The sequence below is a fragment of the Camelus bactrianus genome, unplaced genomic scaffold (assembly GCF_048773025.1).
Source record: "Camelus bactrianus isolate YW-2024 breed Bactrian camel unplaced genomic scaffold, ASM4877302v1 HiC_scaffold_34, whole genome shotgun sequence".
In the NCBI taxonomy this organism is placed as follows: domain Eukaryota; kingdom Metazoa; phylum Chordata; class Mammalia; order Artiodactyla; family Camelidae; genus Camelus; species Camelus bactrianus.
The window spans coordinates 6,758,728-6,777,302 of NW_027413949.1; the positions used below are offsets into that span (position 1 = coordinate 6,758,728).

The 18,575-nt window shown below is 37.8% G+C and overlaps 1 protein-coding gene across 12 annotated transcripts in view; it reads right to left on the reverse strand.

Annotated features, from left to right (window-relative positions):
• The window catches only part of LOC141576797 (junction-mediating and -regulatory protein-like), a 93,389-nt gene that overhangs the window by 19,691 nt on the left and 55,123 nt on the right, over positions 1–18,575 (reverse strand). For 10 of the 12 annotated variants that reach the window (XR_012505227.1, XR_012505225.1, XR_012505224.1 and 7 more), the window contains one exon: positions 6,141–6,310. Coding sequence is in view for 2 of the 12 variants with exons in the window: in XM_074360189.1 (XP_074216290.1) it covers positions 6,209–6,310 (102 nt within the window). In the remaining 10 variants the exon portion in view is untranslated. Of the gene's footprint in view, positions 1–1,175; positions 6,311–18,575 lie in introns of those variants that run through there. The other 2 variants (XM_074360189.1, XM_074360188.1) reach the window with 1 other exon arrangement.

Below are 18,575 nucleotides of genomic sequence, written 5' to 3' on the forward strand. Positions count from 1 at the left end.
GCCATGGGTCTGCAGAGACAAATGCTACAGTGCCCCTCTCCCTAGGGCACACCTGCAGTGTAGCTTTGTGTGTGTGTGTGTGTGTGTATTTTATAAGGGACCCAGGCTTTTCTGATCTGTATATCCCCCTAGCTATGGCACACAGCTCATTGAAATCCCCCAAGCTTGCCTCTGTACAGTTGGCCCATGTCCTTTTCCTGGCTTGGGCAGCCTGTCCTGTCCCAACCCTGCTGGTTGATGTCTATGCCTGGGGATTACAGGGATCCTTTGTGCCCACTTAACTTAGTTCTGTCAGTCAAAGGCCATACCATCCAGATCCAAGCCTTGGAAGTTCCCCCTCCATCCCACTGACCTCTCCTTTGGAGTGAATGAGACCCAGCAAATGAAGGCTATTTCTTTTTTGTCACTCTCTCCCTGCAGGACCGTTTCCCCACTATTTTCCTTTCTCTTCCTTTTTTTTTTTTTTTCTTTTCTCCTACTCGATTGGCAATGTATTTGGTCTTTGAAGAAGACAATGATCTGTCAAAGTTCAGCAATTGTTCTGTTTGGGTGGGTGGGTTCATGGATATCAGTCTTGGTGTATTTGTGGGAGATGGTGAGCTACAAGTGTCCTTCTACTCCACCATCTTTGCCCTTCTCCTCTGCTTATTTTCTATTTAGAGTAAACCTATCATTATTTACTTTAGCATAGGCTTAGTATTGCTGAATTCTTTTAGTTTATGCTTGTCTGTGAAATTCTTTCTCTTTCTATTCTAAAGTACAGCCTTACTGCATAAATTATCCTAGGTTGCAGCTTTCTCTCATTCAGAAATTTTAATATATATTGCCACTCCCTTCTGGCCAGCAGTGTTGGTGAAGGGAAAACAACAGATAGCCTTATGGGGTTTTTCTTGTAACTAACAATTCATTTTTCTCTTGCAGCCTTTAGTATCATTTCTTTATCTTTAACTTTCACCATCTTAATTTTAATATGTCTTGGTGTAAGTCTATTTGGGTTCTTCTTCTTGAGTACTCTCTGTGCTTCCTGTACTTAGATATTTGATTGCTTCTTTAGGTTTGGGATATTCTCAGTCATGATTTCTTCAAATACCTTTTCAATCTCTTTTGCTTTTTCTTCTCCTTCTGTGACCACTCTTATGCATAGGTTGGAATGTTATATATTATCCCATAGATCCCTTATATTGCTTTCATTGTTCTTTTTTTTTTTCTTCCTGCTTTTCTATCTGCTGTTCTTATTGGGTGACTTCTCCTATCACGTCTTCTAAGTCACTTATTCATTCTTCTGCATTGTCTAGTCTGCTTTTGACTGCCTATAGCTTGGCTCTTTTCATAGCCATTGAGTATTATGTTTTTAATTATCGCCCCTTTATAGTTTCAATTTCCTTTTCATAATGTTCTCTCTCTCTATTTATAGTCTCTTTTATTTCTTTCAGTGCTTTCATCCCTCCAGTTTTGAAGTCATGATCTAGTAGACTATTCAGATGTATTTCATTGACTGTTCTTTCTGGGGATTTATATTGTTCTTTTAATTGAGAATCATTCCTCTCCTTCTTCATTTTACTTATATCTCTCTGGCACTATGGATTATGAAGTATCAGTTATCTTCTCTGGCCTTCAAGGGATTTTTTTTTTTTTGAAGAGGATGTGTTCCTGTGTAGACTGCGCACCCCTAATAATTTTTTCGCTAGGTCTGTTTTTAGTATGGATGGTAGCCATGTCTTTCTTCCATGTGTGTTATCTGTTTTCCTTTTGATTAGCGATGTGGCTGGTGTTGTGGTGACCAGAGCCTTCTCTGATTTTTTAGTGTGGTCTCCTTTTTGTTCTGTGGTTGTCATATCTCTGTCAGGGACTGAGTCTGTTTCCTTTTTGTTGGGAGTGAGGCTTCCAGACCTGGTTCTGAACTCTGGTGCATAATAGGTGGGGTTGGAGCACTTTAAGTACTTTTTCTTGACTCTGACCTTGTCCTAGCTTTAGTGACAGGAATGTCAGTCTGCTGCTCTGGTGTCCCCCAGGTTCTCTGCCCCCAATTCCACTGAATTCTGGGTCACACACTTGGTTGGTGATGCACTATCTGGTCAGTGACATCCCCAGCAGCAAACAATGCACCTGCACTTTCCCTGATACACAAACTATGCTCACTTGTCTTAGATGCCTACACCAGTAGGGCTTCCAGCACTCAGTGACTACATTCATGCTACCAGATCAGCACCATGCCAAGTCCCAAATGCTGCCCCTTCAATCACCCCACTTTGCAAATTCTGCTCACCCTTCCCAGACGCCCACAGGTCATGCAACTTGGTCAGAACTACTCTCAGTGCTGCATCCACTCAGGGTAGGTGGGCTCACAGAAAATGGCCACACCAGCACTCACCCTCACTCTGTGCCAGAACTCTAGTCCTTGCCCAATTGTCTTAGAGGTGTGGGTCCGCAAAGGCACCTGCATAGCAAAATGGCCCCCTTTGCTTGGTGTTGTAAACAAATTTCAGTCCTGCCTGTGAAGTTGTGGAGCCTCTAGATATGAATTTGTGTTTCAAATCCACCTCTGCCTGGGAGCTGAACACTAAGGAATATGGTGGTTGTGGTGGAGCCCTGCCTCTCTTCTCCTAAGAACACACCAGCAATGGTGCCACAGGCCTGTGTAGACAAAGGCTATGGCCCAGCCTCATTGTGCTCCTCCCTGCAATGCACACCAGCAGTATTGCTTTCTTTTTTTTAATTTTATGGGGAACTCAGGCTGTTCTGTTCTCTATACCCTCCCAGACATAGTTCATAGCATACTTCAGCCCCCTGAGATTGCCTCTGTGCAGTTGGCCCCAGTCCACCACTTGGCTCTGGCAGCCATTCCCAGCCCACCCCCTGCTGGTTTGTGTCTAAGGCTGAGGTCACAGGGAAATTTAGTGCTCATTTTACTTATTGTTTTGTGGGCCAAGGGCTACTTTGCACAGATACAAGACTTGGAGTCCCCCCTTCCCCCCAGTTTAAGAGTGCGAATCTTCCTTTGTCACTCCCACACTGTGGGATTCATCCCACGCTATTTTCCTTTTACATTTTTCCTACCAGATTTGTGGTGAATTCTGTCTTTTGAAGAAGGTGATGTTCTGTTAATGTTCAGTAGGTGTTCTGAGTGAATGGGTAGGTCCCGGGGTGTCTCTCGTTGTATTTGTGGGAAAGGGTGAGCTACTAATGTCTTTCTACTCCACCATCTTGGCTGCTCCTGACTCCTCTTTCTTAAATTTGATACTGAAATTACTAATAATTGGCCAGAATTCTCAATGTTTCCATGATATATTCAGACAGATATTGTATACCTGTCTGAAAATTAACATGGCATTTCTTATTTTTTAAAAAATTGACAGCACATTCTGCAGGGGAGAAGTAAATATAAGTGTAATCCTATGAATTGTCAATAAAAGGATGAACTGATGGAAAGTCTGGTAGCCATGTACAGTGAACATCAGTTATCTTTGTTCTACCTTCCTTGATAATGCCTTTTTCTGTGGTACTAATTTCTTCTCTTCCCTCTACTGATCAAAACTTCTCCACTTGAAGGCATATAGGGGTGAGTATAGCTGCCTTCCAAAACTTCTCCACTCTTCCCTGTGAACAAAACTTAAAACTAAAATGTCTTAGCCAGACATCCAAAGTCCAACATAGTTTTATCTTAATTCCACTCCCCCACAATTCATATAATTCTAGGAAATAAAGGTGAACATGTCAGTCTAATACTGGAAGACACTGAATTTATTTTGAATGTTTATTGATGGATGTCTAATATCAGTTTTAGATTTTTTTTCCTCTTGGTCTAAATCTAATTCCCCAAAAGTAAATATTTAAGTATTTTCTCTGCTGGGTTAAAGCCTTGCAAGTTATTTATTAATTATAGACTAGAATCATCCTTATATTATGAGATAATGAAATACAAAACACATTTCAAATTGCTTCTCCACTCACTCCCCTCTTTCTTTTAGAGAATAAAAGTTTACTGTTGAATTTTAATGCATAATTAAAATATATCTATATATATTTATTTATATTTATTTATTGAAGTATAGTCAATTTACAATGTTATGTCAATATCTGGTGTACAACATAATGCTTCAGTCATACATTAACATACATATATTCTTTTTTATATTCTTTTTCACCATAAGTTACTACAAGATATTGAATATAGTTCTCTGTGCTATACAGTATGGAATTGTTGTTTATATTTTATATATATATTAGTATCTGCAAATCTCAAGCTCTCAATTTAGCCCTTCCCACTCTCTTCTCCCTCTGGAAACCATAAGTTTGTTTTCTATGTCTGTGAGTCTTTTTTGTTTTTTAATAATTTCATCTATTTTTTAGATGCTACATATAAGTGATATGGCATTTTTCTTTCTCTTTCTGACATCACTTAAAATGATATTTCCCAGGTCCATTCATGTTGCTTTAAATGGCATCATTATATTATTTTTTTTATGGATGTGCATTATTCCATTGTATAAATATACAACTTCTTTATCCAGTCATCTGTCCTCTTGTTAATCTTACTGGAGAAGCCAAATCTTACTGGAGAGACCAATGCTCACAGCCTAGGTCACAAGTGGAATAGTCAATTTGTTTTGGCTTGCTTTGAACTGAAAATAGTTGTGTTAGAGGATTTCATTTCCTATGATGATGCCTTTTCCCACACAGTAATGTTCCCACTGTTTAGTCATACCTTTCCTGAATCTCCCTACATGGACAGAAATGTCAAGCTTCACCATGAGAGACACAAGCTCATAGACTTTTTACTTCCAGAATGATTCAAGAGTTGGATGTAAGACTCAGGTTAGAATCAGTGCATTAAGTTGTTCAACAAATAAATTACACAGACTTAGTGTATGTCAACCTCAGACACTGGCTGCAAGTGGAGTCAGGGTATTCACAAACCAGAAAACATCACTGAGTTTGATGTTCAGAGTTTTTACTTGGGCTTTATAATTTATTAAATCATTGGACACATGATTAATCTCCATCTCCAGCACCATCTCCTCCCATCTTCCTAGAGTCCAGTGTGGCCCTAATTTTCAACCCTCTAATTATGTGGTTGGTCTTTCTGGGATTAGCCCTCATGCTGAAGTTAACTTGGGGCCCACTACCATGAGTCACCTCATTAGCATAAGAGACACTCTTCTCACTCAAGAAATTCCAAGAGTTTTGAAGTTCTGTGTCTGGTACCAGAAATAAAGGACAGATATTTTATTTATTATACCACTGGTAATAACTAAAAATGTGGTATGCATGAGAACTACAAAGGAGATTGCTTAAAATTTTACCCTTTGTAGAACTGAATTGAGGCTCAGAACTTCCCAACTTTCAGGAGCACATAAAGAATGCTACAATGCTGATGAGCATGTAAATTGCTACAATCACCTGAGAAGCAAATATCTGTCAGTATCCACTTTAACCTGAACATACAGATAAACCTATTCCAGCAAATCTGCTTCTAGGTAAATACCTAATAAAAGTGGCCACTGTCAGGAAAAACTGAAACATTTTGAAACACACACTCAACCACACAAAAGATTACTTGGTGTCTGTCTAGCTCACCCTTTGAATATTTCAAATTCAATGTTACTGAGCTATTTTCTAACTCTGTAGGTAGTAGGAAACATACAGTGATATAAATTATTATTTTTCTGTAGAAATGCTAATGTACTTAATCTTGTGGAATGCAATTGCTGGGTACCATTGCCTCAGTGTGCTGTGGTTTGTCTAGATTTCTTCTTTAAAGGAACCCTTCATCTCCTCTCTAATTCACCATTTCTAAGAGGGTCAACACTTAAATTGGTGTGAAATACGAGACATAAAATATGATAGCACATCTTAATTTGACCTTCAAGGACTTTTACATTCTGGCCTCAAGCATCATTTCCAAATTCACCTTTTTATTTCCCTTTCTCAACTCATATCCAAAGATTGTTACTGACACTTCAGCCATCTTGCATGATGTCTTCATCCATTACTCAATTCCTCTCCCAGCACGCATGCTCACACACACAAACACACAAACAGGACCACTTCCACCTGCCTTCCTTTCCTCTTTGAACTCTTTGAGCACTACTGTGAGCCACTCACTTAAAGTTCAATTATACATCATCTTACATATTTACCTTAGTGCAATCTCTCCTTTTGCTTGGCAAGTTCTGAAGGCTTATCCTTCCTGTTATTAACTGATTTGTTATCTGGTCCTGGGGTGAAGTCTTTTATGCATATGAGTTGAAAGAGAAGCAGTCAATGGAATGGTTGATGAAGAAGTATAAAAATTGCCATGTTGGAAAATCTAGGACAGCAAAAAGAAAAAACAAACAAAAATAATTGGTCATGCAGAGAAACTGTGAAACCAATGATCTTTATGCTTTAAGTCCAGGATTACCTCCCTGCCTAGTTCATTGGAATTCAAACCTAGGAATTTGCCCATGTGGTCCCACACCAGCTCCACTTTCTGCTTCTGCTATTCATTCTTGTGGAATTTTCTTTATGACATCTGCCTTCAGCCTGTCTTTGTCTTCTGGTTTCTGCTCATGTCCCTTCATCCCAGTTCTTAGTGACTTGTCAGATGTCACTGAGATCACAGCCATGAAGTTCCTTATGCCATGTCTGGTGCAGGGTAGGTGCTCAGTGAGGATTTTCCTTCTTCTTAAAGTAGCTCAGATTTGTTATTATGCTTCCCGTGGAAGTGAGCAAAAGGCTTTTATTAAATTAGGAAATAAAAGCAACCTGTGTTGTTTCTTGGTCAAAGATGTCAGCCTGAGGCAGAATTCTAAGTTGGATGCTTGGATAGTCAGTGGGAGCACCACAGGGCCCTCTCCCTCCTTGTCTCTCTAGATGGACTCACTTGCTCATTGTCCTTTAGGGGCTTAAGGAGCAAGTCTGAACTCACAGCTCCTTGTTCACATCAGAGGCTGCCATCCAACCACTGTTGCCCTGACTCCACCCTCTCCTCCAGCAGCACCAGCTCAACACTAGAGTAGAAGCTGAGAGCAGTGTCTGTAGATCAGAGTCCAGACAGCTAGCTCTTCCTGCATAAACTGGGGTGCCCCGGCACTGAGCTGTGTTGAATGGCAGCAAGCATCCACTTTTTAGCAGGTAGGGCTTCCCCCTTACCCACTCTCTCACCCTTAGAGTCTCTTCCCCCTCTCCCCTTCCTCCCCTCCATCCTTCTCTAACACACCCTTGAATAGATGATGCTGGCTTGCAGCTGTTAATTAAGTTCTTTTTTATAAACCCAGTAGTTTATTTCAAAGTAGAAATTTTAGGTTTACTGGACAAAATCCCACTACAGTTGACACATACAGACACTAGACTACTGTACATTTAAAAAAAGAAAAAATCAAGAAGGGCCAAGGTGGTGGAGTAGAACAAAACTCTTAGCTCACCTTCTCCCACAAATGCACCAAGACTGACATCCACTGACCCACCTATCCAATCAGAAAGTCTGCTGAACTTTGACAGAACCTTACTTTCATCAAAAGACAAAACACGCCATTAATCTGGCAGGAGAAAAGGAAAATAAAAGGAAGGAAAAGGGAAATAGTGCAGTCCAGTCCCATGGGGAGGGAGCAGCAAAGGTGGTATAGTGCTTATTTGCTCGGTCTCTCCCACTCCAATGAAGAGGTAAGCTGGATGGAGGGGGAACCTCTGAGGCTTGAAATTGTATAGAATAGCCCTTAACTGACAGAACAAAATTAAATGGGGCAAAAAGTATCCTCATGATCCCCAGGCTTAGACACCAACCAGCAGGTGTGGGATGAAACAGACTGCATGAACCTGATGGAGGACTCGGGCCAACTGTACAGAGGCAACCTCAGGAGATTTCAATGTGCTTTGTGCCATCGCTGGAAAGGTATACAGAGCAGAACAACATGAGTACCCTATAAAATATAAAAAAAAAGGCAAAGCAACACTGCTGGTGTGCCCTGGGCGGAGGGGTGTCATAGCTTTTGTCTTTGAATACTTGTGGCATCATATCTGGTGCCTTTTCTGCAGAAGACAATTGGGACTCAACCACACCCACCATATACTCTAATGTGCACCGAGGTGGAGGCAGGGTTGAAATCTCAATCCCTACCTAGGGGCTCTGAAACCTCATAGGTGGGACTCAGATTTGTTCACAGCCCCAGGCAAATAGGAAAGTTCTGCTGCAGTACCTCTGTGAACTCATGCTTCTAAGAAGAACAAGAAGAGTTCTGGCACAGAGCAGGGGTGATGACTGGTATGGCCATTTTATCCAAGTCCATCTAAAGAGCATGGAACTGAAGTGAAGTTGGGAAGGGCACTGAAAGGCAGAGAGACCCAACCACCTACCATGCACAAGTGCACCACCACAATACAGCATTTGGAGGAGACATGACCCATGGCACTAGGAGAAGCACAGATTGGGGGCACAACTGGAGGGCCTCTGGAACCAGTGAGTGGAGTTCATGCAGCAGGGTGAGAACAGGAGCAGTGACAACCACAAAATAAAAAGGAGATCTCATTTAATAGCAAGGGAAGACTCTTGCTACCAGATCACAGGCCAAATCCCCAACAAAAAGGATAACAGGCAAAAGACAGGAAGACATAGTAACCACCCATACTTCAGACAGAGCTATCAACAAAATTATTAAGAGCACATAGTGCCCAAAAGAACACGTTCACATTTTTTCACTTTTTTTCTTTTACTTTTTAAATTTTTACTTTTAAAAGATTTTTATGTTTCTGTTTAACCCCTTTTAAAATTGGACTTTAAAATATTTAAAGTTGTCTTTAGTTTGTCTCAATTTCATTTTTATTTCTCTTTGCTTTATTCTTCTATTATCGATTAGACTATGTTCTCAAATTTTTTTTTCTTTTAAGCTTTTTAAATTTCTTACAATTTGCTTTTAATGTCTTTGTTTTGTTCTCTTATTTATTATAATCAGCTTTCAGATATTATTTTCTAATTTTAAGACTTTTAAAATTGGTCTCAATTTTTATTTTTCTTTGACTTGTTCTTCTGTCATTGTTCATAATCTGTTTTCAAATCTTATTCTTTTCTTTTAATTTTTTTATCTTTATTTCTGCACCCGTTTTAGGTAAATAAGTAAAAAGAAAACCTTTAGAAACAGAAGAGATAACTGATGCTCCATAATCAATAATGCAGGAGAGGTATAAGTAAAATAAAGAAGTAGAGGAACAACTCCCATTTAAAAGAACAGGTAAAATCCCCTGAATGAATGATCAATGAATTAGACCTTGATAATCTATTAAATCATGTTTTCAAAAGAGGAGAGATAAAAGTACTAAAGACACAAAAAGAGATTGTATATGGAGGCACAGAATATGTCAAATAGGAAATTGAAACTTTATAAAAAGGAGTGAATTAAAACAGGAAAACAAATTTGCTGAGATAAGAGCTGAGTTAAAAGTTGTAAAAAAAAGTAGGCTACTTAATGCAGAAGAATTAATAAGTGGTTTAGAATACAGGACAACAGAAATCAACTAATCAGAACAGAATAGAGGAAAACAAACAAAAACCAATGAAAGAACAAAATTCAATGAAAACAATTATCCTATGGGATAATATAAATCTTGCCAAATCCTACACATAGCAGGGGTCTCAGAAGGAGAAAAAAAGCAAAAGGGATTGAAAAGGTATTTGAAGAAATCATAATTAAGAACTTATGAAACATAAAGAAGCAATCAGATATACCAATACAGGAAGTACAAAGGGACCCAAACAAGAAGAAACCAAACAGACACACACTAAGCTATATTATAATCAGCATGGCCAGGGTTAAAGATAAAGAAATGATTCTAAAGTCATAAGGAGAAAAACAGAGTTATTTACAAAGGAAAACTCATAAGGATTTCAGCTGATTTCTCTACACATATACTACAAGCCAGAAGGGAGTGGCAAGATATATCCAAAGTCCTGAATGAAAAACATACAAACAAAAAAGATTCAGCCTAGGATAATTTATCAAGCAAGTCTATTCTTTAGAATAGAAGGAGAAATAAATATCTTCACAGACAAGCAAAAATAAAAGAATTTAGCAACACTAAATCTATACTAAAAGAAATATTGAACGGTATACTCTAAATTGAAAAGAAGTAGGTTGCTTTTGAAAGGAGAAAACCATAATTGGAAAGGTGATAACTACCATGAATTACAACAGAATAAACATGGAATTGTAAAAGAAGACATCTAAATCATTAAGAGTGGGAGAGGGGAGCAAGAAAATATAGTTTTCTTCATTCTTTAATTTGTTCATTCTCGGTAGGATGGGTTTGAGTTTATATTACTATATGTTTAAAACAAACAGATACAGTAATGGGTTAATATACGTACAAAATTGGGTAACCATAAGACAGAAACTTACAAGAGAGTCACAAAAACTAAAAATTAACGAAGATAATAGAAAGGAAAACTTAAAAATAAAACACGCACACACACACACACACACACCAAGAAAAAGAAAGGAACAAGGGAAAAAATGCCAAATCAACTGCAAAATTAAGTTCAAAACGGCAATAAACCAAAGTTGATCAAAAATTACTTTAAATTTCAATAGGTTAAATGCTCTAATGAAAAGACATAGAGTGACAGACTGGAAAATAAAACAAGAACCTACAATATGCCACATACAAGAGACCCACCTTTGGGAAAAGGACACAAATAGAGTGTGAATGAGCAAATTGAACAAGATATTACACACAAACAGAAATGAAAAGAAAGCAGGAGTAGCAATACTGATTTCACACAACATGAACTTTAAAACAAAGGCCATAAAGAAAGATGAATGTTTTACGATTTAAGGAGCAATACAAGATGAAGATATTACATCCATTAACATAACTATACCCAATGTAGGAGCAACTAAATACATAAAGCAAATACTGACAGATATAAAAGGAGAAATTGCTGGGAATAAAATAATGGTAGGAAATTAAAACATCCCATTATCTTCACTGGAAGATCTTCCAGATGCAAATTTAATAACGCAACAAATTAAATGATATAATATACAAATTAGACGTGGTTGATATTTTGGAACAATACATCCGAAAAAAATACAATATAGAATCTTTATAAGTGCACATGGAACATTTTCTAGGATAGATCATGTACTTGGGCACAAAAAAAGACTCAACAATTTTAAGATGATAGTAATTATTTTAAGCATTTTTTTCTGAACACAATGCATGAAACTAGAAATCAAATACAGAAAAACAAAGGAGACAAATGACAGCATGATAATTAAACAACATGATACTAAGAAACCAAAGGGTCAATGATAAAATCAAAGAAATTTAAAAATACTTTGAGACAAATGACAAAAATCACAACCAAGCAAAATCTATGGGATGCAGCAAAAGCATTCCTAAGAAGAAAGTTCATTGCAGTAAAAGTCTTCCTCAAAAAAGATGAACAATCTGAAATAAACAACTAACCAACTAAAAGAATTAGAAAAAGAAGAGCAAACAAAACCTAAAGTCAGCAGAAGGAAGAAAACAATAAATATCAGGGAGGAAATAAATAAAATAGAGATTTAAAAAACAATAGAAAAAGTCAATCAAACAAAGAGCTGTTTTTTTTTGAAAGAGTAAATAAAATTGACAAACCTCAGGCCTAGCTCACAAAGAAGAGAAAAGACAGAGCACAATCAAAATAAGAAAGGAAAATGGAGAAATTACAGCCAATACCACAGAAATTCAAAATATCATATGAGAATACTGTGAACAACTTTATGGAAAGTAAATGAATAACCTTGAAGAAACGGACAAGTTTCTGGAAACATACAGTCCACATGACTGAATCAAGAATAAACTGACCACTAGAACAAACCAATCACTAGAAATGAAATTGGATAAGCATAAAAAAAAAAATCTCCCAACGAACAAATGTCCAGGACTGCATGGATTCATTGGGGAATTCTATCATACATACAAAGAAGAACTCATACTAGTCTTTCTCAAAATCTTCCAGAAGATTGAAAAGGAGGGAGTACTCCCAAACTCATTCTATGAATTCACCATCAACCTGATACAAAAACAGACAAAGACACTATCAAAAAAGAAACTCACAGATCAATATCACTGAGGAAACATAGATACAAGTATTCTCAACATAATATTAGCAAACAGAATCCAACAGCACATAGAAAAGATCATACAACATGATCAAGTCGGGTTCATCCCAGGAACACAAGGATGGTTCAACATATGCAAATCAATCAATGTAATACACCCCAACAACAAGAAAAAGGACAAAAACCACATGATCATCTTAATAGATGAAGAAAAAGCATTTGATAAGATTCACCACCCATTATGATAAAAATCCTCACCAAAGTAGGTATAGAGGGGACATATCTTAACGTAAGAAAAGCTGTTTATGACAAACCTACAGCCAGCATAGAACTCAATGGTGAAAAGCTGAAAACCTTCCCACTAAAATCTGCAAAAGGCAGGGTTCTCCACTCTCACCATTTCTATTCAACATAATCTTGGAAGTCCTAGCCACTGCAATCAGGCAAGAAAAAGAAATAAAAGTGATCCAAATTGGAAAAGAAGCTAAAAAATCATCACTTTATGCAGAGGACATGACACTATATATAGAAAACCCTAAAAGGTCCATGCATAAACTACACGAACTAATGAAAGAATTTGGCAAGGTACAAGGATACAAGATCACAAGATTAATGTACAAAACAATACAAGATTAATGTACAAAAATCAGTTGCATATCTTTACACTAATGATGAATCAACAGGAAAAGGAAGTAAAGAAACAATCCCTTATAAAATTACACCTAAAGTAATAAAATATCTAGGAGTAAATCTAACCAAGGAAGTGGAAGACTTATACATGGAGAACTACAAGGAAATTAAGGGAGACTTTAAAAAATGGAAAGATATCCCATGATCCTGGATTGGATGAATCAGTATTGTTAAAATGTCCACGTTTCCCAAGGCAATCTACAGATTTAATGCAATCTCTATCAAATTACTAAGGACATATTTCACAGAACTGGAACAAATCATTATAAAATTTATATGGAATCACAAAAGACCCAGAATTGCCAAAACATAACTGAAGGAAAAGAATGAGGCTGGAGGAACAACCCTCCCAGACTTCAGGCCATACTACAGAGCTGCATTAATCAAAACAGCATGGTATTGATACAAAAACAGACATATCAATGGAACAAAATAGCCCAGCAATGAACCCACAATCTTTTGGTCAATTAATCTTCAACAAAGGAGGCAAGAACATACAATGGAATAAAGACAGTCTCTTCAGCAAATGGTGTTGGGAAAACTGGACAGCAGCATGTAAATCAATGAAGTTAAAATACTCCCTCTCACCATACACAAAAATAAACTCAAAATGGATTAAAGACTTAAACACAATACGTCACAATAAAGCTCTTAGAAGAAAACATAAGCAGAACATTATCTCACATACATCTCAGCAATGTTCCCCAAGGCAGTCTACCAAAGAAATAGATATAAAATTAGAAATAAACAAGTGGGACCTAATTAAACTTACAAGCTTTTGCACAGCAAAGGAAACCATGGGCAAAACAAAATGGCAACCTATAGATTAGGAGAAAATATGTGCAAAAGATGAAACTGACAATGCTTGTTCTCCAGAATATATAAACATCTCATACGACTTAATAAGAAAAAGACAAACAACCTTATCCAAAAATGGGCAAAACATCTAAACAAGCAATTCTCCCATGAAGACATACAAATAGCCAAAGGCACATGAGAAAATGCTCAATACCACTAATTATCAGAGAAATACAAATTAAAACTACAATGAGGTTTCACCTCACACCAGTCAGAATGACCATCATTCAAAAGTCTATAAATGACAAATGCTGGAAAGGGTGTTGTTCAAAAGGGACCCTCCTACACTGTTGGTGGGAATGTAGTTTGGTGTAGCCATTATGGAAAACAGTATGGAGATTCCTCAAAAGACCAAAAGTAGACTTACCATATGATACAGTGTTCCCACTCCTGGGCATATATACAGAAGAATCCTTAATTCAGAAAGACACCTGCACCCTAATGTTCATAGCAACACTAGTTACAATAGCCAAGACACGGAAGCAACCTAAATGTTCATTGACAGATGACTGGATAAAGAAGTTATGGTATATTTATACAATGGAATACTACTTGGCCATGAAAATTGAGAACATATTGCCATTTGTAGCCACGTGGATGTCCCTGGAGAATGTCATTCTAAGAGAATTAAGCCAGAAAGAGAAAGAAATATACAACATATCACTTATATGTGGACTCTAAAAAATAAGACCAATGAACTTATATGTAAAACAGAAACAGACTCACAGACATATAATACAAACTTGTGGTTGCCAGGGGAGAGGGGATTTGGAAAGGATAAACTGGGAATTTGAGATTTGCAGATACTGAGTGACATATATAAAATAGATAAATAAGTTTTACTGTATAGCACAGGGAATTATATTCAATATCTTGTGGTAGTCAATTTTTTAAAAAGAATATGAAAATTAATAAATGTATATTTATGTATCACTGAAGATTTGTGCTGTGCACCAGAAATTGAGGCATTGTAAACTAACTATAACTCAATTTTAAAAAGTAAAAAAAAAAGTTGTCATTAAGCTAGCAAAAATGCTCAGAGAGCACATACAGATGAGCCCACTGCCACTGTCAAAATGAAATCACAGTGGGTTAGGAGGAAACTTCCACTGATTTCGAGAAAAACAGGCAATGAGCCCAAACCAAACAATATCTTCCACTCCGTTTTTCCCTTTGGGCTTCATTCTCATGGAAATCTGACATGGAAGGGAAGGGTTAGGGACTTCAGGCTAGCTGATGCTCACTCCATGTTCTCTGATCAGCCATCTTAGCTGCCACAGGGGAGCGAGTCTCTCACTCCAAGTGGAAGAACACAACACCAAGGCAGTGGGGGACCTCAAATACATCCACAGCACAAAGAAACAGTTTCTCAAAACATTTTGAGATATATGTCTACCAATCAGCATCATCAAAATATTCACTTGTATGTACTGTTTATGAAGCCATCACTATGGTCTCTGAGGTACTAGAATTACAAGAGTTTACAAGATCTGACAAATAACATAATGAGTTTTTCTTCTGTGTTTAAAATTTAAAGAAATTGAAAACATTATTTTGGTGGGCTAGCTGCCTCTATTGAGAAAAATTTAAAGAAGCACAGCTACAAATATAAATATCAAACCAAGCTCAGTCTCTGTACTGATCACTGGTCCCTGGCAGACACAAGATGGAAATGTGTAGCTCAAGTTCTTGGCATGAATTACTTGCTATTAATTTCTCATTAACAGTAGATTCTGTCAAACTTAAATTTAATCATATTGATTTGTTTTCGAAAATAAAGACCTCTCACTTAAAAAATAAAAAAAAAAATCTTCAAAACCTAATAAAAACGGGCAACTTGCTATAGCCTGGTTTATATTAGACATTAGGAAGGTCTTCCATTGCCTTCTTATTTACACTTTCACGTGCAATAAAGAAAAATCAGGTTGCAGTTTAATCTAGTTCTTTTAAAAGATCTCTGAAGCCACCATAGCAAGATAGATAGGTTGATTCACACACTAGCTTCTCCAAATTTCAGATAATATTTACGTGTCATTTATTCAAAATTTGGAAACACCCTGGAGGAAGGTAGGGATGAATGGTGGTAGGAGACACAATGTAACTATAGGAAGGACCTTCCCTCTTCCCTGAATGTGTAGAAGAGCAGAGTGAGTCACGCTTGTGGGGAGTGGAGAGGAACCGAGTGCAGGTTCCACTGTGGATCTGCTGAGGGTAGGGTTGGTGGGGTGCTGTTGATGAGCATGTGCTCCAAGGAAAGGTGGGGTCAGGGAGTCCAGAATCACTGGAAATGGTTTCCTGGGACATGTGCCTAGAACCAGATGGCCTGGAATGGAACTAGCATGAACAGAATTCCACAGTCCCACAAAGGTAGATTCCCAGGTCCATGAACAACCAGGACCACAGGTGTGGGGGAGATGAAGGTCACTGTCTGAGAAAGTGGGAACAGGCCATGAACAGCAGTGAGGGTGTATGTGTCAGGGCTGGGAGGTGGGGTAATTCTTAAATCTTAGTTCACATGTAGACTACAAGAGACTGGGTGTGGAGAAGCCAGTCAGGGTGAGGAAAAGTAGTGGGATATTTTTGTAGAAGGACACACTGAGGCTTGTGTTAAAAATAGGGGAGTACCCCTGGTTTTTTTTCTGGGGAGACTAAAACCGACAGCAGTGGAATGAGAGGTGGATTTGAGGAAAGAAATGACATGGTGATGTAGTGAAGACGCTCTTCTGGGGAGGTGAAGAGACTGGAACAGAAGTAAAATGTCTCTTTTCTCCAAAGGGATCCTCAAAGGCACAGAGAGTTCAGAAGTCTCCCATTCTGCTCCCATTACCTGTTGCTTTCAGGGACTCCGTGAGGGATAGGGAAACCACCTGCTTGATTATCACAGTAGAGAGCATCCTTGGTGGAGTGGAAAAACTTAAAAACTGTATTTGAAATTATATTTTCTGAAAGCATCCATTTAAGAGGTTGCCATTGGGATTCTTTTTTGAGAAGACTTGGACTTACAAATAAGTGCAAAGTATCCATTGAGATCTGCCCTGTCCAAAGTGGCAGCTGCTAGGGGGGAGGGGATTGCTAAGAGATAGAACATGTGCTCAGAGTGCACGAAGTCCTGGGTTCACTCCCCAGTACCTCCATTAAATATAAATCAATAAAAACCTAATTACCCTCCCAAACAAACAAAACAAAAACCAAAAAATCACAGAAAAGCAAAGTGGCAGCCGCTAGCCACATGTAACTATTGCTTGCTTGATACATAGCCAGCTGAAGTTGAGATGCATGGTACGTGTAAAATACACTCAGATTTTGAAGGTCTAGTATGAATAAAACCATGTGAAATATCTCATATTTTTTTCTGTTGATTATACGCAGCAATGATAATATTTTGGCTCTATTGGATTAAATATAAATATATTGCTAAAATCAATTCCATCTTTAATTTTTTTTTACTTCTTTAAAAAAGTTGGGGAGGCTTCTGGAAAATTTAAAATTACATGAGTTGTTTGCATTATATTTGGACATCCCCTGAGTTGATTTACCAGAAACATATTTTTGCCAGTCCTGTTCATTTTATGAAGTTTTGTTTAATTATTAGAATTACGTTTTCATGCTGTAACCTTTACCAACCTTCTGTCTGAAATCAAGCTCAGTGAGGAGCTGGCATTTTTGGTTTTCCTTTGTGAATTTGATGAATGACTGCATTACTGTTTTGTGTTTTCTTTTCCAAAATTTAATTGTGTGCTGGTTAATTCCAGGACGGTGATATCTGAGATTTTTGTTTTTGTTTTTTTTCTTTCCCTTTTTAAAGGTAAAATTGCACCATCCTGGAAATAGTTATCTCAGGGTATTAGGAATTATTTTTTAAAGCATTCACCTCTCAAAATTCCTTCACTGGGCCTGGCAGCACACACCATGACTCTATTGCTCTTTAGAGCTGTATTTTCAGAACATTTTATTGATGTATATTTGATTTACAATGTTGTGTTAGTTTCAGGTGTACAGCAGGGTGATTCAGTATATATTTTTTTTTTCAGATTCTTTTCCACTATAGGTTAATACAAGAAATTGAATATAGTTCCTTGTGATATACAGTAGGTCCTTGTGCTTATCTATTTTATATATAATGGTGTGTATCTGTTAATACAGCCTCTTTTTGGATGCAAAAAACATAGGTTGGGGCTCGGAGCCTTGAAAAACGAACACTACTAAGGCCATCCGCCCAGGCTTTGGGGGCTTTCTGAGTTTCTCTGCCCCTTCAGGGGAAGGCAGTGGGTCCTGTCATGGGATGTGATGGTGCTTGGGCATCAGGGCTCTTTCCTGTAGCCACGGCTGGGTGTCCTCAGTGAGCAGGGCAGAAAAATTGATGCCTAGGCTGAAGTGGACGGGGGGTTCTGTGGACAGTGTGTTCTCACAATATTACCTTTTTCTGAGTGGCAGGGGATAATTATTTGACAACTTCTGTGTGACTGACAAGAAATGTGTGTGGTAGAGTAGCCTTTCACATCTTACTTCTTAAAGCAATCACTTTCCCTCCCTTTTTGTTACAAAAGAATTTATGTTGTTGGGAAAACTACTCGTTAGGTGGAATTACCATAGTCACAGCCTTATGCCACTTAACCATATTTTCTTCTTGTGCTTTCCAGAACATTGTAAAGCTGATAGAAAGAAAACAAGCAGGAGGGAATACTCCCAAACTCATTCTGTGAAGCCACCATCAGTCTGATACCAAAAACAAGCAAAGACACCACCAAAAAAGAGAATTAAAGACCAACATCACAGAAGAACATAGATGCAAAAAATCCTCAAGAAAATACTAGCAAATAGAATGCAACAGCACATAAAAAAGATCATACATCATGATCAAGTGGGGTTCATCCCAGGAACACAAGTGTGGTTCAACACATGCAAATCAATGTGATACTTCACAACAAGAGAAAGGACTAAAACCAC